Genomic DNA, 20,201 nt, shown 5'->3' with positions numbered 1-20,201 from the left:
TGTAGTACAAGCTATTCTGATCAGAGATCTGCCACCCAGGGGTGTCTAGTCCATTCCTAGGCCGAGCAGTGACAAATCTAATTATCTCCACCTGAAAAAAAACGTAAGGGGTATGTATGGCGTTTTTTTTTCCAGAGCAAATTTATTTCTATCTACAATCTTCATGAACATGAGGCTGTGAGGCCAGGACAGAAAAAAGCCATGGCCACGCCAATCTGCTGTAGGGGGGCTTGGAGCAACTGGGGAACCAATCACCTCAAGGCAGCAGAGCTTGACCACAGCCTGGAGGTAGGAGGGAGCTGTTCATTTGCCCTGTAGGCTTGCACCACAGTCCTAAACTGTATGGGACAGCGCAGGGAGCCAGTGCTGAGAACGGAGTAGGGAAGTTGTGTGGAAGAGCATGGGGCTGTTGAACACCAGGTCAGCAGCAGCTTTCTCCAGGAGTCTGATGGCCAACGCTGCAGGATGGCAGCAAGTAGGGAGTTGCAGGAGTCCAGGCGGGAGATGCCAACAGCATGGATGAGCACTAGCGACGAATCACAGCCAGATTTCTTTCCTAGCATAAAGTTTGATAAAAAGAGATGAGTATTAGCAAAAGCAAGGAGAATGATTATATTAATGTACAATGAGCTATGATGGGGAAGAATCACAATATAATTCGATTTTCAGGCATGGCATATACATGGCATTTGTTTTCCTTTTCTAGCCCTATCTATCATAATCCACAAACCATGGGAAATAAGGGTCTTGGGCCGCATGCCGTCACGTGACTTGCAATACCGAGCTTTGGCCACTACGTCAAATGGCTTCATGCGCCGGTGAGCAACTTTCATTGAAATGAATAGGCAGCCATTTTCAATGCCGTCTCCAGTTTATAATATATACCTCCATGGCTTCAATGCGCCAAGCTGATCCTGGGGGCTTGCTGTATCCAAGCCCCCAGGATCAGCTTGGCGCATTGAAGCCACCATGGGCTTTCAGGCCAAGCCCGGTATTGCAGGGCATGCGGCCCAAGAACCCTTATTTCCCATGTTAGTGGATGATGATAGATAGGGCTAGAAAAGGAAAACAAAATTTTTCTGGGTATCATTCAGCATCAGAGACCAATCTTATCAATATAAACTTTTAATTCAAAGGGGTTTTGGGGTTTTTGAAGCCACCAATACCTGTATCGAGCCATTTAAACATGTGCTGTGCACGAGCCTCGGGGACGCGCTGGTCGCGCGTTCGTGAGTCCTGCGAGCTCGGGAAAGCACGTGACCATAGGAAGACCCGCCCTACTCTGCCTCTGATTGGATAGGAAGTCATGTAATGACGTCGGCTAACATGCTAAGCTTTGAGCAATGAAGCTTATGATGATGCTAATCATAGATATGAACGTATGTCTATGATGCAAATGATCATGACATGTGGTTACTTTAGGACATCGTTGGAAAAGATCTAGAGGGTAAGTGGGTCAATGTTGAATAACTTAGCTAACATTACCTAATGTTACATTTCTTTATATTAACATCAACTATATTGATAGGCTAGGGAGCTATGCTAACGGTAGCTAATGCTAACGGCTTAGGGTTAACGTTAGTAAATGCTAACGTTACGTTCGGAGGTCTCAGATGTATTTCAATTTTAACAATGTTGAGCATGATCAATGTGACATTGTTCATACATTGATTACAGTCTGTAATCTTGTCTGGCATTATTTAGCTATAGTGGGCTGATGCTTGCTGCTGCTACTATAGCATTTGCCACATTATACATCAAATTAATCAAGCATAGTGTTATTACCTGAAGGCATTATTACCATTGCAAGTAAGCATGCCATGTATATGCCATGCCTGGAAATCAAATTAATAGTGTAATTATTCCCCATCATAGCTCATTGTACACTGATATAATCATTCTCCTTGCCTTTGCTAATACTCATCTCTTTTATCAAACTTTGTGCTAGGAAAGAAATCTGGCTGTGATTCGTCACTAGTGCTCATCCAGGCTGTTGTCATCTCCCGCCTGGACTCCTGCAACTCCCTACTTGCTGCCATCCTGCAGCGTTGGCCATCAGACTCCTGGAGAAAGCTGCTGCTAATCCCGTGTTCAACGGCCCCATGCTCTTCCACACAACTTCCCTACTCCTATATGTATAGTCTATATGTTTTTACGTGTTTCTTTACATGTCTTTACATGTGTATTTGTCAGGGTTTGTCTGTTAGTGATTGTCGTGTCCCCACTCTTGGCCTGCACCTTGACGTGGTGAGTGGGCTTTAAACCAAGCCAGGCCTTTTATAGTTGTGTTTTGTGTTTTTCTGTTTGCTTAAGTGTCTAATATTGAAGGTACAAAACCTTTAAAAAAAGAAAGAAAAAAGAAGCCCCTTCCTTCCCATAAAATTCCTGCGATTGTAACAGGTGTATTGATTCCACCACACTTGCCCACACTGGGTTCAAACCCGGGTCCTCTGACTTAGGAACGCACATGACCACCTTTCTAGAACACTGCCACCAGCTATCCCAATGAAAAGCTAGCGAATCAATTGTGCACATGGGCAGTACTAATACTGAGGACAGAGTTTAAACCAGTTCAACCAGATATTCACTGAGCCTGACGGGCACCTGCCAGCTAAAAACCTAGTACTGTCACCCTCGACTTCTGCTGCGCCTGTATCCAGCCATAGGGGCTGATTATTTATAATGATGTTGATGAAGTTTAAAACCTTATTTACACATAGTGTTTGCTGTTTTAAAAGATAAATGCAGTGATATGAGGCGCCACCTATTGGTGAGGACAAAATCATTTTTTGACTGACTAGATGAGATAATGAATTCCTGATGTGCATAATGATGTCACTAAATCCCACTGTGATTGCTTTTTCAGTCAGTGAACAGGAAGCAGAGCAACCCCTCTGTGTTCGATCACCTGATAGAAGAACCTCCTAGGTGAGACCACACTACAGTACGTTGCTCCAGTAAACATATGAAGACCCAGCCGTATTTAAGCTGTCTTGTCTAATTTGAGCTGTCTTGTGAAGTCCCTGTTTTTCACATACTCCCCCCAACCCCCCCCCCCACCTACAGATGTGTAGTGCTCTGATCTACAGTCCCCCAAGTACAGGCAAGACCCCAGTGGCGCGGGTGCAGACTAACGAGTGTAGGCAGGGAAACACAAAGGTGTCTATAAGGAAAGGAGCTGACTGCCTTAGCAAGTGGGTTGGTGAATCAGAACACATAATCAGCTCTGCCTTCTCTTTGACCAGGTTAGCCAATGGGGCAACTGTGGCGGTGGGGGGAGGGGGGTATAATTATTGGACAGGACACCTGACCATCATCCTCAGTGTTGACTGAGAGCTTGTGATGGCTGTTTGTTGGTCTCTCCCAAGGTCAACCTAATGAGACCCTCCTTCATCTTCTTCCACAAGATAGACCGGCTGGCCCCAGTATGCTCCAGCAGACAGGACCAGATACACAGGTGAGGCCTGTCTGTCACGGAGCCACCGCCTCGCTCCGCCTCTGATGTAACTCGGTTCTTCAGCTTGGCTGCGTACTTGATTGATGTTGCACATGGGCGATTGGAACTAAACTAACCTTGCGTTGCATTTGTCTCTCTCTCTCTGGCTCTATCGTGTCCACTCTGCTGGCGCTGATGGATGGGTTGGACAGTCAAGGGAGCCAGCCAGTGGTCCAGTTCCTGTTCATGCTTGGTTGTTGCCTACTCACCTTCCCATCTCCTGCATCACCTGCCACCTGTCTCCACTCTGCCCAGCTGCACCTCATCCCTCATTACTCTTATCATTAATACCAGTCAATTTCCCTTGGTTCTCTGTAAGATCATCCAGTCATCTACCAAGTCTGCTCAGCTCTTCTGTCTGCCATATTTTGGAGTTGTTTATTGAAATTGAGTTAAAGTAGTTTGTATGGGTCAAGCATCCTCCAGTTTGTATGACTCAAGATCTGTTTACTGCCATGTATATGGTTCACACATACTAGAAATTTGACTAGGGTTAAGGCATACACTGGTGACATGTTTTTAATTGTTTTGTGATCACTGTCTTTGTGATATTTTCTGATGACCAAGCCTTTGATCTAAGCAGAGCCTTAGCACATTATGGAGGAACCATGTCCCTTTCTTTTACCGATCCCTGAGAGCAAGACCTGTGAATGTCCTGAACAGTGTGGTGGCCACATTTGTTGGGAATTTGGGTGGAAACAGTGTGGAACATCATTGCATAGTTTGACTGCCATTTCATACCAACATTAAGAGAAAGTGGAGAAGTAGGCTATACCTAGAAAATACTATAGTTGTGCAATTCGTTTGTACAGTCTAGTAGTTAAATGGTTAAAAATGGGCAAGCAATAACATTGGAGGGAAATGTATACTGACACTGATGATTGTTTCAGAAATGGTCTGAGACAAAATAATGAAATGTTATACATCAGTATTGTGAAACACTGAACATATTTTAATGACTGACAAGGAGAGGGGAAACAGTCCAAGTTAATCAATAATAACTAGGCTCACTATGAACAGTGTGTATTATTGGCTCTGTTCTGACATCAGTGCACAGTTCATTCCACCACTGAGGCCAGGACAGAAAAAAGCCATGGCCGTTACAATCTGCCGTAGGGGGGCTTGGAGCAACTGGGGAACCAATCACCTCAAGGCAGCAGAGCTTGACCACAGCCTGGAGGTCGGAGGGAGCTGTTCATTTGCCCTGTAGGCTCGAACCACAGTCCTAAACTGGATGGGACAGCGCAGGGAGCCAGTGCAGAGAACAGAGTAGGGAAGTTTTGTGGAAGAGCATGGGGCTGTTGAACACCAGGTCAGCAGCAGCTTTCTCCAGGAGTCTGATGGCCAACGCTGCAGGATGGCAGCAAGTAGGGAGTTGCAGGAGTCCAGGCGGGAGATGACAACAGCCTGGATGAGCACTAGCGACGAATCACAGCCAGATTTCTTTCCTAGCACAAAGTTTGATAAAAGAGATGAGTATTAGCAAAGGCAAGGAGAATGATTATATCAGTGTACAATGAGCTATGATGGGGAATAATTACACTATTAATTTGATTTCCAGGCATGGCATATACATGGCATGCTTACTTGCAATGGTAATATTGCCTTCAGGTAATAACACTATGCTTGATTAATTTGATGTATAATGTGGCAAATGCTATAGTAGCAGCAGCAAGCATCAGCCCACTATAGCTAAATAATGCCAGACAAGATTACAGACTGTAATCAATGTATGAACAATGTCACATTGATCATGCTCAACATTGTTAAAATTGAAATACATCTGAGACCTCCGAACGTAACGTTAGCATTAACTAACTAACGTTAACCCTAAGCCGTTAGCATTAGCTACCGTTAGCATAGCTCCCTAGCCTATCAATATAGTTGATGTTAATATAAAGAAATGTAACATTAGGTAATGTTAGCTAAGTTATTCAACATTGACCCACTTACCCTCTAGATCTTTTCCAACGATGTCCTAAAGTAACCACATGTCATGATCATTTGCATCATAGACATACGTTCATATCTATGATTAGCATCATCATAAGCTTCATTGCTCAAAGCTTAGCATGTTAGCCGACGTCATTACATGACTTCCTATCCAATCAGAGGCAGAGTAGGGCGGGTCTTCCTATGGTCACGTGCTTTCCCGAGCTCGCAGGACTCACGAACGCGCGACCAGCGCGTCCCGAGGCTCGTGCACAGCACATGTTTAAATGGCTCAATACAGGTATTGGTGGCTTCAAAAACCCCTAAACCCCTAAAACTAAAAGTTTATATTGATAAGATTGGTCTCTGATGCTGAATGATACCCAGAAAAATTTTGTTTTCCTTTTCTAGCCCTATCTATCATCATCCACTAACATGGGAAATAAGGGTTCTTGGGCCGCATGCCTTGATTTGACTTGCAATACCGGGCTTTGGCCACTACGTCAAATGGCTTCATGCGCCGGTGAGCAACTTTCATTGAAATGAATAGGCAGCCATTTTCAATGCCGTCTCCAGTACCTCCATGGCTGTATCCCTTATCCTCGCCGTACGTGCTACGACTTCCGCATACGTCATACGCAACTCCCCCAACCATGTGAGAGTTATGAAAGTTATCTAGAGAGACCCGGGGAGAGATCACTGTAACCTTGATTACTTCCATGGTGCGGAGCCACTAGCATCAAGACTTGGCGTAAAAGGCGAGGTAAGAACAATGAATCGTTCTCATTTCTACTTCCGCTTTAATAAATAGCTGGCAGGCTAAATTGTACGAATTGGGATCATTTGTGCTTGTTATTCTGATGCTGATTGTTTCATTATTTTGATAGGCCTAGGCAATAGGTTAATTAGTTTGGTTTCTGGTTTTGTTCATTAGTGTCAGCAGCCAGCGAGCTAATATAAACCTATCTGATCCCAGCTAGCAGTGACAACATTCCCAACACGTTCTGCTAATATTTCCACATTCATAGAACATTTTGGAACAAATGATTGCTAGCTGGGATGTAGCCTACAGTATTATCTTCTTCACATACAGTCTCTTTGAAAGTAGAGTAGGGCTTCATAGTGTTAGATAATTTAATGTGATTGGAGAACGCACAGGCCAGTAGAGTTAAATGCTAAATGAGATAACTCGGCACTTTCGCGGCCCCTCTGGTCGTGATAAAATCGGCACAACGGCATTTTACCTCTGGCAGTGGTGCTGTAGAAAGTATGACAATTGTAGGCTGCTTTTATTTTATACCTGCATTTCTGCAGTCAGAAGAACCTATCCGGCCTGGTTTCAGAAAAAGCCCTGATTAGGTCCTCCATCACACTCGGGTGGGGTGTAGGAAAAGGGGGCCCCCCCCCCCAATCTTAGTCGAAAAACAAAATGGTCCCCCTTGCTATTTCTGCAACGGGACTTTAATTTTAGAAAATGACTTTTATTTTGAAAAGGCCTGATGTTTGGAACATTTGCTGAGTAGCCTTACTTTACTACAACCCGCATACCTGACATACAGTGTAGTTGTGATGAATACGCTTATTTTCACACTAGAATAAAAACATAGATATCGCTTTTATTGACCCCCCGAGGGAAAATTCCTGTCTTGTATCATACACACGACGATCCACACAAGAAAAAGGCGCAGTAGTAACTAGCTGATAAAGTGGGAGAGTTTCTCACTGTTCTTATCAGCTAAGAACACACAGGCTCAGAGCTGAGGGATAGTCTTGCTGTGTCACCGTTGTCATCATTAAAATGACTGTTGTTCCACCCTCTGTTCATGGTTAAGGTAGGCTATACAGCACGTGTCCCTGCCTCCCTCACACCTGGGCCTCTCCCTCCCCATCCCTCCCTCCCTCCCTCTATCCACCTCTGTGTCCCCCTTCTCCGTCCACTTGCTCCCCTGTCATCTCCCCTCTGAACCTCCCGTCTCTCCTCTCCTCCTCCAGGCAGACATGTTGGGGACGGTGGTGATGGGCGTGGGGACCGCAGGCAAGGTGAGGCTCAGGGACATGATGGCCCCCCTGCCCTCCAGCGCCGCAGAGAAGCTCAGTGTCAAGGGCTTCATATCCAGGTGAGACAGACGGCCCCCAGACCGACACCAGGCTCCTAGCCTGGGTTCCAGGTTGATTTCACCACCTAGCCTGGCTCGCTAGTTTCCAGGTTGATTTGATACTTGCATGTTAAGCAAATTACTTCACCATTCAAAGTCTATGACTACTATATGCAAAGTCCGTTTCCCCAAACTGCGTTGAGATCGGTGTTTAAATGTGTTCACTGTGTGTAAATAAAGATGTTTGTCTTGTATGTTTGTTGTTGACTAAGGTGATACAGTCTAGTCATCTTATTTATGATCTAATCATAACCCTACCCTGTCTTACAGGAGGGCTCTGGAGGTCCAGCAGGCGGTGAAGCAGATCTCTCTGGAGGAGGTTTTGAGCAGGGAAGACATCCAGGTGGCCTTCGTCTGCACTGAGAACGCCTCGCACGAGGACTCCGTCAGGTACAACTACCCCCGTGAAACCCAAGAAATTGTCCGCACACTGAAATAAGCTCCCAAGGTGAGTTTAATGGTTGTCAGCACAACGTTTCGGCCGTAGAAGCCCACTTCAGGTGCAAGAAGGTTTCTACAGCCGAAACGTTGCGCTGACAACCATTAAACTCACCTTGGGAGCTTATTTCAGTGTGCGGACAATTTATTCGGTTTCATATGTTATGTTTGCAACCCTATTGGCGCAAGCAGCAGCTCACACACCTCTAGACACTAGGATCTCCTTTGCTTCTTCATGTTCGTAGCACTCTGCTGAGTTCTATAACAGACTCTAACCTGTTCCGTCCTGTTCTCCGTTCTCCTGCCCGGTTCTCAGGACGTTCCTGCAGGCAGGGAAGCACGTGTGCGTGGAGTACCCCATGGCCATGACCTACCCGGCCGCCGTGGAGCTCTGGGACCTGGCCCAGGAGAAAGGTCAGCTTCTTCTTCTTCTTCTTCGTGTGGGTTAGATGTTATATCCTCTCCCCCCCCAGGCTCGGGGCTGAGGGGCTATCCTTCAACCACCCCGAGCCTGGGTGAGGATGAAGATCACATAAGATTGAAACGTTAATTTCATAAACTATTGGGGACGGTCTATTTCCTATATGCTCCAGTGTGCGGACCCTACTCTCTTTCTCATCAGCTTTTTTCGTAGAACGTGTTATTATTATGCCTCGTCACGTCACTATCCCAGTAGCCGGCCGTTGTTATGTCCAGCCCCGGGAAAGGTGAGGTACCTGGACATCAAGCCTTTGGGTCGTTCGCTTCCTACAGTACCAGGCCGCTAGCAGACGCGCAGGTTGTTCTTCAGAATGGGTTTCGACGTTCTGCGTGTTCACTGCTGTTCCCCCAGGAGTGGTTCTCCACGAGGAACACATCGAGCTGCTGACGGCAGACTTCAAGCAGCTGAAGAAGGACATCGCAGGGAAGAAGCTGGAGGAGGGATGCCTGCACTTCACAGGTCAGTCAGACCTCACGAGAAGACTGCCTGGGACCTTGCTGACAACGAGCAACGTTTAGAGACGGAAACCCCCCCATTCTGTCCGGAACTATTGTTGTGGGCTCATGTTCTGAGCTGTCGCTGTCTCCTTCCTTCTTTTTAGATTCCTTGGTTGTAACCAGGAAGTTGGCAGGAACTTGTGGCTTAGTTTCATTACACATCCACTTGCTATCTGGGGTGATATTAGAAAGCGTGTTAAATCTTGAATAGGTTTCTGTAGAGACAATAGAATAATGTGAGGTCACACTAGGCCAGACTGAAAGTCTGGGGTGTCCCCCCCCCCCCTGGAGATGTCTCCCTGTTATAATGATAAAGCCACGGCAGGGGTGTTTGGAATGCCGAAAGGTAGAGAACGGCGAACAGGGCGTTCGACAATAGGTTTAGGAACAAAAGGCTGAAACCTGAAAGGCTGAGGCCAGTTGCCTCTAAAAATTCCATGACTGTGTGTGTGTGTGTGTGTAGGAGGTCCTCTGAAGCCTGGGTTTGGCTTCCTGGCGTTCAGCGGCATCGCCCGCCTCACCTGGTTGGTCAGCCTGTTCGGTGAGCTGTCTGTCGCCGCGGCAACCGTGGAGGAGCAGGCGAACAAGGACTACGTGAAGATGACGGCCCAGCTTCTGACCTCGGAGAAGAGGTCGGCGAGGACGACACACACACACACACACACACACACTAGAGTGATGACAGCGCAGTGCTCTGGCTAACTGTTCTGTAACGCCCCCCCGTTTCCCCGTGACCCAGGCCTCTGACTTGGATCGAGGAGCGAGGGCCCGGACTCCCCCGAGCCAGAAGCGTCAACTTCCTCCTGGACTCTGGGTTCCGGGTGACAGAGCTCCCGGGTGTCCCCAGGGAGCCCGTGGGGCTCTTCATGCAGGACCTGGTGCTGTTCGCCCAGAAGCTCCTGGGCCAGGTGCCATCTGAGCAGCTGGAGGCAGAAAAACGCAGGATCCTCCACTGTCTGGAGCTGGCCGACCACATCCAACATCTCAGCCAGGGAGGAGAGGACTAGGGAGCTGGCCGACCACATCCAACATCTCAGCCAGGGAGGAGAGGACTAGGGACAGGGCTAGGAAGTAGAGGACTAGGAACTAAGGTCAGGGAGGAGGGGACTAGGGATAGGGACAGGAAGTAGAGGACTAGGAACTAAGGTCAGGGAGGAGGGGACTAGGGACAGGAAGTAGAGGACTAGGAACTAAGGCTAGGGAGGAGGGGACAGGGATAGGAAGTAGAGGACTAGGAACTAAGGCTAGGGAGGAGGGGACAGGGATAGGAAGTAGAGGACTAGGAACTAAGGCTAGGGAGGAGGGGACTAGGGATAGGAAGTAGAGGACTAGGAACTAAGGCTAAGGAGGAGGGGACTAGGGACTAAGGATCGGATTAGATTTAGATCTATTTAAATATGAGATTTAAATATAAGATTAAGATCTGGATCTGTCCTGCTTATTTGATAGAGCTTTGTTGCCGCAATATTTGGGCCCAGGTCACTAGTGCTAATATGACAGTATAGGGTAATTGACTTGGCAAACCTGCTGTGTGTACGATCACTGTGTCTAACGTTAGTTGGCGAGACCGGTCAGTGTCTCTGTATTTCTAGCTAGCTAACTGCATATGCGCGGCGAATGTAGTTTGGCCAGCCACATTTGACCAAATTAGGCGGTGTTGATGATGTGTCTAGCTACAGTATTTTGTTAGGTCAGACTCAGTTACAGCCACATATATGGTACAGTATGGTACCTACTGTAGCCCTATGCAATGTGCGTTAGCTGTGCCAGGATGATTCATGAGTCTCAGTTATCTAATTGTCCCCCACCCGGCGACAGCTGAAGGGGGGGGGACTTTAAGTTGGCCGGTGTCACGTCGTCCATCCGTTCGTCCGTCAGTGAGTGAGTGAGTCAGTCAGTCCCCCCCGTAGTACCAGAACCCACCACAAAAGGGGCACCTTTCCAAGGCATTTTTCCATTGACAAGACTTTTGACCATACAGGTGCATGAACTTGTTTGAACACTGAAACTATGCTGTGTTTAAGTAAAAGTATAGTCTGTTCTACTCAGGGACGCTTCTACTTTTCAAATCCACAGACGTCAACAGCTTCCTGGCTTGTTTAATCCTGGTTTTACATGTGTCTCATAGGTTAGTGTACCATAGTAATTCAAAAAGAAATTCCATATTTTCATTCCATCATTGCCTCAAAGGAACGTGCATCGTGGGTGTGGGACATGTTTGCTGTGGCCTTGTTGTGATTTATGTTTACATTCTGTGTTCTCAGTTGTATTGTTTTATACAGGAATTTTAATTCCTGACCAATTTGTTTCTGCATAAAAGGTTTACATTTGAATTGCAATTCCTGGTTGCTGGTGCATGGATATTTATTATTGTAATAATAAATAATAATTAAGTAAATATTTTTGTTTTTTTATTTGTTACATTTTGTTTTACAAAGTAAAGAAAGCAATGTTCAAGTCAAGCCTGATGTTGCCTTATAAAGAGTGATTCCCAGTCTCTTCCTCACAGTGCGTGAATACAGCTTATTAATTTAACACTGGTATCGGATCGGGACTTAGTTATTAGCCGTTACCCAACGCCCAGATATCTGTATCGAGACAGGAGAATCAGTGACAGGACTAGGGATCAGGGACAGGACTAGGGATCAGGGACAAGACTAGGGATCAGGGACAGGGCTAGGGATCAGGGACAGGACAGGGCTAGGGATCAGGGACAAGACTAGGGATCAGGGCTAGGGATCAGGGACAGGACTAGGGATCAGGGACAGGACAGGACAGGACTAGGGATCAGGGACAGGACTAGGGATCAGGGACAGGGCTAGGGATCAGGGCTAGGGATCAGGGACAAGACTAGGGATCAGGGACAGGGCTAGGGATCAGGGACAGGACAGGACTAGGGATCAGGGACAGGGCTAGGGATCAGGGACAGGGCTAGGGATCAGGGACAGGACTAGGGATCAGGGACAAGACAGGACTAGGGATCAATGACAGGACAGGACTAGGGATCAGGGACAAGACTAGGGATCAGGGACAGGACTAGGGATCAGGGACAGGACTAGGGATCAGGGACAGGACTAGGGATCAGGGACAGGACTAGGGATCAAGGACAGGACAGGACTAGGGGACAGGGACAGGACTAGGGATCAGGGACAGGACTAGGGATCAGGGACAGGACTAGGGATCAAGGACAGGACAGGACTAGGGGACAGGGACAGGACTAGGGATCAGGGACAGGACTAGGGATCAGGGACAGGACTAGGGATCAGGGACAGGACTAGGGAGTCCAAGACAGACTACCGGTAGTTTCAGAATCAGAATTCTTTTAATTGACATGTAGTTATTTAACATACTAGGAATTTGCTTCTGACACGGTACATAACATGGAGACAACATTGGACAGGGTGCAGGGACGAGACAGGGCAGTGTAGACTAGACAGAGAGCAGTACAAAAAACGAATGCAAATACAATTTAAAAAAGGAAAAAGAAAACAGTATACAAAATGTAGTGGTCCATGTACAGTGAGTGCGATGTGATATGCGACGGCAGTGCGTCATGTGTACAGTACATTCAGTGGTCATGTGTACATTTCGCAGCGGTGGCGGAGTCAGGGGTGGGGCAACACGAGCCTGGTTGATGAGGAAGAATCTGTCTCAGTGGGGTACAGGCTTTGTCCTGATGGACCTCGGCCTCCTGCTGGAGGGGAGTGGAATGAAGAGATTGTGGCTGGGGTGGCAGAGGTCTTATTTTTAAACTGGAGATTAAAGAATTTGATATGAAATTGGGTCCTCACGGGTCCATACAGGCAAATCAATTACAGATGTGCTTACCTGAGACCCGTGGCAATAGAGACCCAAAAAAGACCCAACCTGTACCCGTGAGACACGTCAATATTTTGGATCCACTCGGGTCTCAGGTAGGATTTGGGGTTTTCGGGTTCTGGTGGATCCATGAAGCCCTCTACTGTGTATTCTTCTGTGGATATCTAAATGATTCTTTTGATGAAAGGCTTTGTCACATTCCTCACACTGATATGGTTTCTCTCCTGTGTGTATTCTTCTATGTTTCCTGAAAGTACTGGCATCACTAAAAGCCTTGTCACATTCCTCAAACTGATATGGTTTCTCTCCTGTGTGGATTCTTCTGTGTTTCCTGAAAGCACTGGCATCACTAAAAGCCTCGTCACATTCCTCACACTGATATGGTTTCTCTCCTGTGTGTATTCTTCTATGTTTCCTGAAATTACTGGCATCACTAAAAGCCTTGTCACATTCCTCACACTGATATGGTTTCTCTCCTGTGTGGATTCTTCTGTGGCTAATTAAACTATACTTTTGAATAAAGGTTTTGTCACAGTCCTCACACTGATATGGTCTCTCTCCTGTGTGGATTCTTCTGTGGCTAATTAAACTATACTTTTGAATAAAGGTTTTGTCACAGTCCTCACACTGATATGGTTTCTCTACTGTCTTGCTCTCAGCCTCCTCAGAAGAAACATCTTCACTCTCAGTGCCAGAGCAGGAACTGGAATAAGGTCTGGGAATAGGTATAGAACACCTATCCTGTGTTTTCCGCGATTTCAGCAGTCTGGCAGGCAGAGGCCTCAGGCACCAAGCCGTAATTTCAGGCAGCAGTCCACCTCTCTCCTCCTGCTCCACTCTCTCCTCCTCCTCCTCCTCTTCTAAACTCTGAGCTGTAGGACAGTCTGGAGTTGGGGGCTGAGAGTCACTGCCTGGTTCTGGTGCTCCATAGTCCTCTTTATCAAACTCTGCTTTGATTTCTTCCTCAGTTGTGTTGGTGGGTAAAGAGTCTCTTTCTCCGTTCTCCACAGTTGGAGTTTGGTCAAGAGGTGGAAGTTGAGACGAGTCCTCCGGATCACAGTGGGTTTTCACTCTGGGGGAAGTGAATATGGAGTCTTTAGTATCAGACTGCAGCCCTTGTAGCTGCTCTCCCCCCTGACTGGTCCTCAGCTGCTGTTCTTCTTTCATCTGTGGGGGCTCTGAGAGAGAGAGCTGCTGGACGTCTGGGGGAAAAGGAAGATCCATATTAGGATAAACGCCTACTTCATTATGGCTAACCACAGCCATATTAGAATTGCTCTGAGCCAACTTAACAGTGCTCGCTTGCCATCAACAATTCCCCTTAAAGGGATAGTCTGGAATTTTGGACATAGGGCCTCGTTTACAACTTGAACATTGGTCACACTTTACAATAAGGGTCACAAAACTGTTAACTAATGCTTATTTAGGGTTAGGTTAGGTTCCTAATGTTAATTAATACCTTAGTTAAGGTTAGGTGAGTTAACCTTATTTAACATTAACATTAGTAAATGGTTAATAGAGACATTAGATAACTGTTACTTAATGCTTAATAATGCATTAACTAATGCTTATTAATGTACCCTTATTGTACAGTGTTACCTGAACATCCGTGCCTTGCTAATACTAGCACAACACAATGTTACAGGCTAGCATCCACTACCAAACTCACTTAAACACTCCACAGTGCACCCAAAATAAATAGAATATGAGGACATTGTGTTGTGGGTTAATTTGGGTGTATACCATAATTTTTGAAGTCAAACTCTCCTTGAATCTTATACTTTGTGGGGACCTATTTTTCTGTGGAAGTCTATCTAGCAAACTTTTAACATTTATTTGGGAACACGCAGCTGGCTGGCATAACAAGTTTGTTGGCATTTCGTTTTGACAACTGAAGAATTGATAATTAAATAACGATACTAGAAATATATATAGACACACTTCTGTTATGCTACCACATCATCATTGCAATTTCAATCCGCTCAACAGCTTAGGGGATATGACAAATCTTGTGCTGCGCAGAGGATTGTGGGTCACAATAGCCAGAAAAGCATGCTGGCTTGCATACTGCAAAATGCAACTGGATGTAGTAGGTCATCCTGGTATTTTGCATACTATGTACTGGGACATACAGTATTCAATTCTTCTTCGTATGGGTCGGTTGTTGCTTCCTCTCACTCCAGGCTCGGGGCTATCCTTTTACCACCCCGAGCCTGGCTGAGGGGGTCACCCGGGCTATATATCTGGGCACATCTCCAGGAGCCATGTTACCGTTTCGTCATCCACAACCGTCAGGCTACACGTTCCATTGGGTGTCCGATATATCGGACAGTCCTGGATGACGTGGTCTGAGGTTTGTTCCTCGGCGCCACACTTGCACACCGCACAGGATATCAAGCCCCATCTGTGCATCGATGAGCGGAAGCGTCCAACATCGGTCTGGAGACGATTAAGCCTCACCCACCCATGGAATCACAAAGTCTCACACTCCTCACGCCAGATGTAGTCCGCTCATCCTGCCTCGCTGATGTTAAGATCTCTGCATTGCTGCAGGAGATCCCGTGCGGCAGACACAAAAGGGTGTCTGGACTTGAGACGCCGGGGAGGCTCCACTGTTACAGTGAGCCTGTCGTGAAGCAAGTGGTTAAGCTCCACGGCCCGGCAGGCGAGACGTGCTGTGGTTCCTGTGCGGCAGAGGCCAGCGGGCTGGATGCCTGTAAGGATGGGAAGGTTGTCCACAGGAGTGGGACACGGGCATCCTGTCACGATCCGGGTCGATGAGGCGGGTGTGAGTGCTGCGACACCACACCGGTGCGCAATATTCACTGGTGGAGTAGACCAGGGCTAGGGCTGCCGTACGCAGTGTTTTTGCGCCGGCGCCCCAGCCTGATCGGACCAGTCGCCTCATCAATGCCACACAAGCTGTTAATTCTTGCGCAGTGACTCGAGGTGTCAGCGGAACGCGAGCGACCTGTCCAATGTCATGCCGAGATGGGCTGTTTCGGCGCAGTATGGCTGGAGTGTTCCATCGATGTGCGCTCAGAGCTCACGTTTGGCTTCCTTGTTGTTAAGGTGGAAGGCCGCCGACACCGTCTTTGCCTCGCTGTGCTTCAATCTCCATTTCCGGAGGTATGTCGCTAGTGTCTGCATGTCCTGGCTCAGGGTCTCCTCCACGGCCTGCCAGTCTCCAGCTGAGTACACCAGCGCAAGGTCGTCTGCGTAGGCACACTTCCTGGAGACTGTGTTCGGCAGGTTGTAGGTGTAGATGTTATAGAGGAGGGGGGCCAGGACATTAAATCTTCTTTTGGCGATTCAGAACAAAGTTATGGTGATATTTTCAGACTATTTAAGGAGTGAACAACAGAGCAGCGACATAAAACTCAAGATGGGTCAACTTGCCATCGATACAAGTACAAATTTGGATGACACTGTAATCAATTCAGAACAATAAACAATGACTGTTTAACCAGAGTGGCTGAGGATATAAATATAGAACCTGTTCGATGTAGCTTGAGCTCGGGTTGAAAAATAATGTCCAACATCCTTTGAAGTCTTCTCTCCCTGGGTTGACCGATTTGGGCCTTGAACGCCTCTGGGTTCCGGTCCAGACATGTCTATGGAAACATACCCACTTAGATTTGCTGTTGGATTTCCAAAACATGGAGGAATTCAGATCAGATTAGTGGAAGTGCAAAAGACGAACAAATAAACAAATATGAAGCATCCAGGCATCACATTATTTTTGTTCTATTTATTTGAAGAATTCCACACCTTCATGGCTTTCAGTCTTTCCGTCTCGTGTTCCAGGTTGTTGAAGCAGTTGGTACAGGTACAGTTACTGCAGAGCTCTCCACTAGAAAAGCAGTCACAGTATCTACATAGAGGACAGAGCACACAGGTTGGCCCATGGTAAACTGTAAATGCACTTATATACCGATTTTATCCAAACGCTTTACAATGAAGGCCTCTCATTCACCCATTCACACACATATTCACACACCAATGGCGGCAGCTGACATGCACGGTGCTCATTGGGAGCAATTTGGGGTTCAGTGTCTTGCCCAAGGACACTTTGACATATGGACAGGAGGAGGCGGGATTCGAACCGCCGACCATACGATTATTGGACAACCCGCTCTACCACTGAGCCACAGGTCAGTGGTTTCAGATCCCGTGGGTACTTACAGTTTGATACACTGTGACTTCAAGCACTTGCATGATTTCCTTGATCTTGAGGTTGCGTCCGATGCTGATAAGCTGAGGAGACATTATGCTTTGAAACAAAACAAAACGACGACAACCTGTGTTTCTATTTCCATAGTTAAGGACACCAAAAGGAATGTTTCACTTCGCAAAATCCACTCCAACAAGCTGAGAGCACTCTTTCGATTGGTCTGCCTGTGTGCATAACATTATTGGTATTATGATTCCAGCTTGTGCTTGGAGGTCCTTACCCAGTGATAGGAAGTCTGGCCTGGGTCTGAATGGCGGTGGGCGTGGAGGATGTAGAGCTGCTGGCTGGAATCACAAGCGCTGACTGCTGAACACAGATGGAGAGAGAGAGAGAGAGAGAGAGAGAGAGAGAGAGAGAGACTGTTGGAGCCAGGAATCATATATTAAATATCATATTCCCAATTTTGATCAAGATAACCCTGTGTATTAGTGAAGCGACTGACGAGTGAAGACAAGGCCATGCTCCGCTGAGTGCCACTGACCTGTGTGACATGTTGTGCAGGCAGGACAGAATGGCCCATATTTCCACCTCTGGGGTCAGGGGTCAGAACGGTGGCTGGGGGAAGGTTGGCGAGTTTGGGCTGGATCTGGGGGAGGGGCATGGTGATGATGAGACGGTGCTTGGTCTGGGTCGTCGTCACCACCACCGTAGGACGACCTAACATACGCATGTATTGCTTTAGTGATGTACTTATATATGCAGGCATTGTTTCAGTTGACATAGGTGTGCAGGTGGTATGACGGAAGTGTATACCTTTTATGGAATTCCTTCTGCCCTTATTTAGTAATAACATGTTTTATCGGATGTTAATTGCGTGTGAATTGATGTAATCATTGACGTAGTTATGGTTTATCTGACCACAAACTGCGTGGGCTCAGACTGTTTAGAATAGTATAAATACTGAATGTTAGCTTGGGATCATTGTCAATCATTTTTGGTTGTATACTTTGACTGAAAACAATTTGCCGTGCGTTGGCAAACTTTGTATTATTTTTGAATAAATCTTATAAAACTTGAAGAACTTTTTTGGGACAATCCCTTCTTCAAGTGAAACGCCTCCTCTCAGCATCAGCTAAACATCCGTGAAGGGGTAAGTGACCTACTGGTACCATTAAGCTCCTAGAGGTGTAGGGTTTGGGGTGGAGCCGACGACGGGCAACACAACTAAACTCAACTCTAGAAAGTGAAAGTATAACCTGCTTGCATAAGCGAATCCGACCAACTCGTTTGACTCTGGTGTTATGGAACTGTGGCTCGTGGAGCTTACAGGGGTTTCGCAGACAAACGGTGTACTGTTGCTATACGAATCCTTCGGGAGACATAAGGCAACCATTGTTAGAACGACACATACGACAACTTAGTTGGTGGTATCTTGTAGGCCCTTTACAACCCTCGCCGGCGGAACCAGAAGTCCTAGTTGGAAACAGAGTGAAAAAGTCCATTAAGCTGGGTCTTTGGCCTTTCCAAGCACGAGTCAGGGGGTATACTAGGGTTGGAGGCAATAGGTATTTGGGAATTCTATATCACCTCTTGGCGTGAGGGATAATGACAGTTTTGACCTAACAAATAGGAAACTCTGATCTACGGATATTCTACCTATTGTGATGTCTTGGAGTGAGAGCGGTGGCTAGAGAATCTGAATTGTAGGACCTTAGAGTAAAGTTAAGGGAGGCAAGAATAGATCAATATTGAACATATACAAAACGGTTGAACATTAAGTTAGGCAAGATAAATAGCTTACCTAAATTTTAGCTACAGATTTCCTTTTTAGGAAAACAGTGGTTGTGAACCACTTCCTGTGACTGCCACCGTATGGAGGGATCGCTCCGAACGAACCTCGTAGCGTAAAGCTCTCATCTCACTGTGCGTTCCGTCCTACAACGGCAAGGGCTTCATGTCCACCTGAGAGACAACACTCGGGCCATTTGTACTCTCTTTATCTAGGACAACACTCACGAACACTGATTAAGTCTAGTCACCTGTGCTGTGGTCTGGCTGGAGACCACCTTGGCTGGGGAGGAGGCGGTGGTCGGCTGAACGGTGAGGATCTGCTGCTCAGTGTTGAGAGGCGGAGCCACAGACTTCCGTGGAGAGGCTTGCTGGGGGCAAATCACACAACTGTCAGCTTTTATAGACACACATTAACACGGAAAGAAGAAAGTGTTAATAACGGAAGAATTTAGTTAGAATGTTAATAAAAGTATATATATGTTATAAGTTAGTATGTTAAAAGTATAGTATAAATTGAGTACATGTATTGGTTGAAATGAGAAATCTTTAAAAACGTTTTGTATGGAATTGATCAGGGACAGAGTCTTGAGCAGTACAGGGGAGGTCTGAGCAGGTCTAACCTTGCTGGGAGATTTGAGGTCACTGGGTGAAATGGGTTCTGTCCAGTCTCCATTCAAATCCTGAGCCTTGGCATGTGACTTTGGCTCCATGCGATCCTCTTCCCTCTCCTCCTGGTCAGAATTCACACTCTCAACTGACAGGGAGAAGTACCCAGGCATCGGTATGTTGTGGAGTCCTTTTCTCCTTCCACCCTCAGTCTCTGAAACATCTCCTTTCTGACCTTTTCTCTCGGTCAGGCCGTGTTCTTCTGTGCAGAATCCCAACTCAGACTTGTCAGAAGTCTCAATGACAGAAGGGTCGCAGGAAGAAAGTTCTAAACCATTCTTCTCCAGTCTCCCTGGTTCTTCTTCACCTGTCAGAAGATCTGGTGTGTTTTGTTCCTCCTGCCCCACAAGGCATTCAGCCAGCCCACTGAAGTCAATAAGATGGGTTGAATCATGTTGGAGTTGGTCAAACAGCTGCTTGGCATCCTCAGATGGCATTAAAGTCATTTTGATGTCACAAAGGGTGTCTAAACACGGCTCTTCATCTGAACCAGGGGTCCGAGATGCTATGGTTGACTCTGGGGTTATATCCACTCTTCCAGTTTCATTGTGGCCAAGCCCCTCCATAACTGCCTTAGTTTCTTTATTTCTTTCTACACCCGTCTCCATCTTCGTCTGTGCCTCCATCTTCATATCTGTCCGTACTTCTGTCTCCATGTCTGTCTTTCTTCCTCTCTCCATCTCTGCCGCCTCATTCGTCTCTACATGTGATGTTTCTGTGTCTGTTGCCTGCTCGTTTGATCTGGTTTGTG

At 46.8% G+C, this 20,201-nt stretch overlaps 3 protein-coding genes across 3 annotated transcripts; 1 reads left to right on the top strand and 2 right to left on the bottom strand.

Annotated features, from left to right (window-relative positions):
- Nucleotides 1-6,112: 6,112 nt before the first annotated feature.
- Nucleotides 6,113-10,195, top strand: blvra (biliverdin reductase A). Its single transcript, XM_084458389.1, has 7 exons — nucleotides 6,113-6,191; nucleotides 7,421-7,545; nucleotides 7,855-7,974; nucleotides 8,339-8,436; nucleotides 8,855-8,962; nucleotides 9,464-9,632; nucleotides 9,740-10,195. The coding sequence occupies exons 2-7, from the start codon at nucleotides 7,427-7,429 to the stop codon at nucleotides 10,005-10,007; spliced, it is 882 nt and encodes a 293-aa protein (XP_084314515.1). The 5' UTR covers nucleotides 6,113-6,191; nucleotides 7,421-7,426; the 3' UTR covers nucleotides 10,008-10,195.
- A 1,655-nt stretch (nucleotides 10,196-11,850) lies between these two features.
- LOC311325576 (uncharacterized protein) lies at nucleotides 11,851-17,717 on the bottom strand (the record flags this gene model as incomplete). Its single annotated transcript, XM_084458297.1, has 7 exons — nucleotides 11,851-11,912; nucleotides 13,728-14,021; nucleotides 16,316-16,433; nucleotides 16,591-16,693; nucleotides 17,005-17,076; nucleotides 17,274-17,337; nucleotides 17,582-17,717. The coding sequence occupies 7 exons, from the start codon at nucleotides 17,715-17,717 to the stop codon at nucleotides 11,851-11,853; spliced, it is 849 nt and encodes a 282-aa protein (XP_084314423.1).
- On the bottom strand, nucleotides 17,543-19,635 carry LOC311325641 (uncharacterized protein). The gene is made up of 4 exons (XM_084458364.1): nucleotides 19,405-19,635; nucleotides 19,033-19,152; nucleotides 18,405-18,466; nucleotides 17,543-17,639 (listed from the first exon to the last, which is right to left on the bottom strand). The coding sequence occupies exons 1-3, from the start codon at nucleotides 19,561-19,563 to the stop codon at nucleotides 18,437-18,439; spliced, it is 309 nt and encodes a 102-aa protein (XP_084314490.1). The 5' UTR covers nucleotides 19,564-19,635; the 3' UTR covers nucleotides 17,543-17,639; nucleotides 18,405-18,436.
- Nucleotides 19,636-20,201: the final 566 nt, after the last annotated feature.

This window comes from Borostomias antarcticus (assembly GCF_949987555.1).
Source record: "Borostomias antarcticus genome assembly, chromosome: 24".
Taxonomy (NCBI): Eukaryota; Metazoa; Chordata; class Actinopteri; order Stomiiformes; family Stomiidae; genus Borostomias; species Borostomias antarcticus.
This window is presented reverse-complemented; position numbering and strand designations above follow the sequence as displayed.

What these genes read in the sequence shown, in the direction of transcription:
- blvra (XM_084458389.1), top strand. Translation starts at nt 7,427, where the DNA reads ATGTTGGGGACGGTGGTGATGGGCGTGGGGACCGCAGGCAAGGTGAGG. An exon ending in GGACCTGGCCCAGGAGAAAG is followed by an intron (nt 8,437 to 8,854) that starts GTCAGCTTCTTC and finishes CTGTTCCCCCAG; the next exon opens with GAGTGGTTCTCCACGAGGAA. An exon ending in GGGATGCCTGCACTTCACAG is followed by an intron (nt 8,963 to 9,463) that starts GTCAGTCAGACC and finishes GTGTGTGTGTAG; the next exon opens with GAGGTCCTCTGAAGCCTGGG.
- LOC311325641 (XM_084458364.1), bottom strand. Translation starts at nt 19,563, where the DNA reads ATGCCTGGGTACTTCTCCCTGTCAGTTGAGAGTGTGAATTCTGACCAG. An exon ending in ACCTCAAATCTCCCAGCAAG is followed by an intron (nt 19,153 to 19,404) that starts GTTAGACCTGCT and finishes ATTTGCCCCCAG; the next exon opens with CAAGCCTCTCCACGGAAGTC. An exon ending in CCAGCCAGACCACAGCACAG is followed by an intron (nt 18,467 to 19,032) that starts GTGACTAGACTT and finishes GTTTCCAACTAG; the next exon opens with GACTTCTGGTTCCGCCGGCG.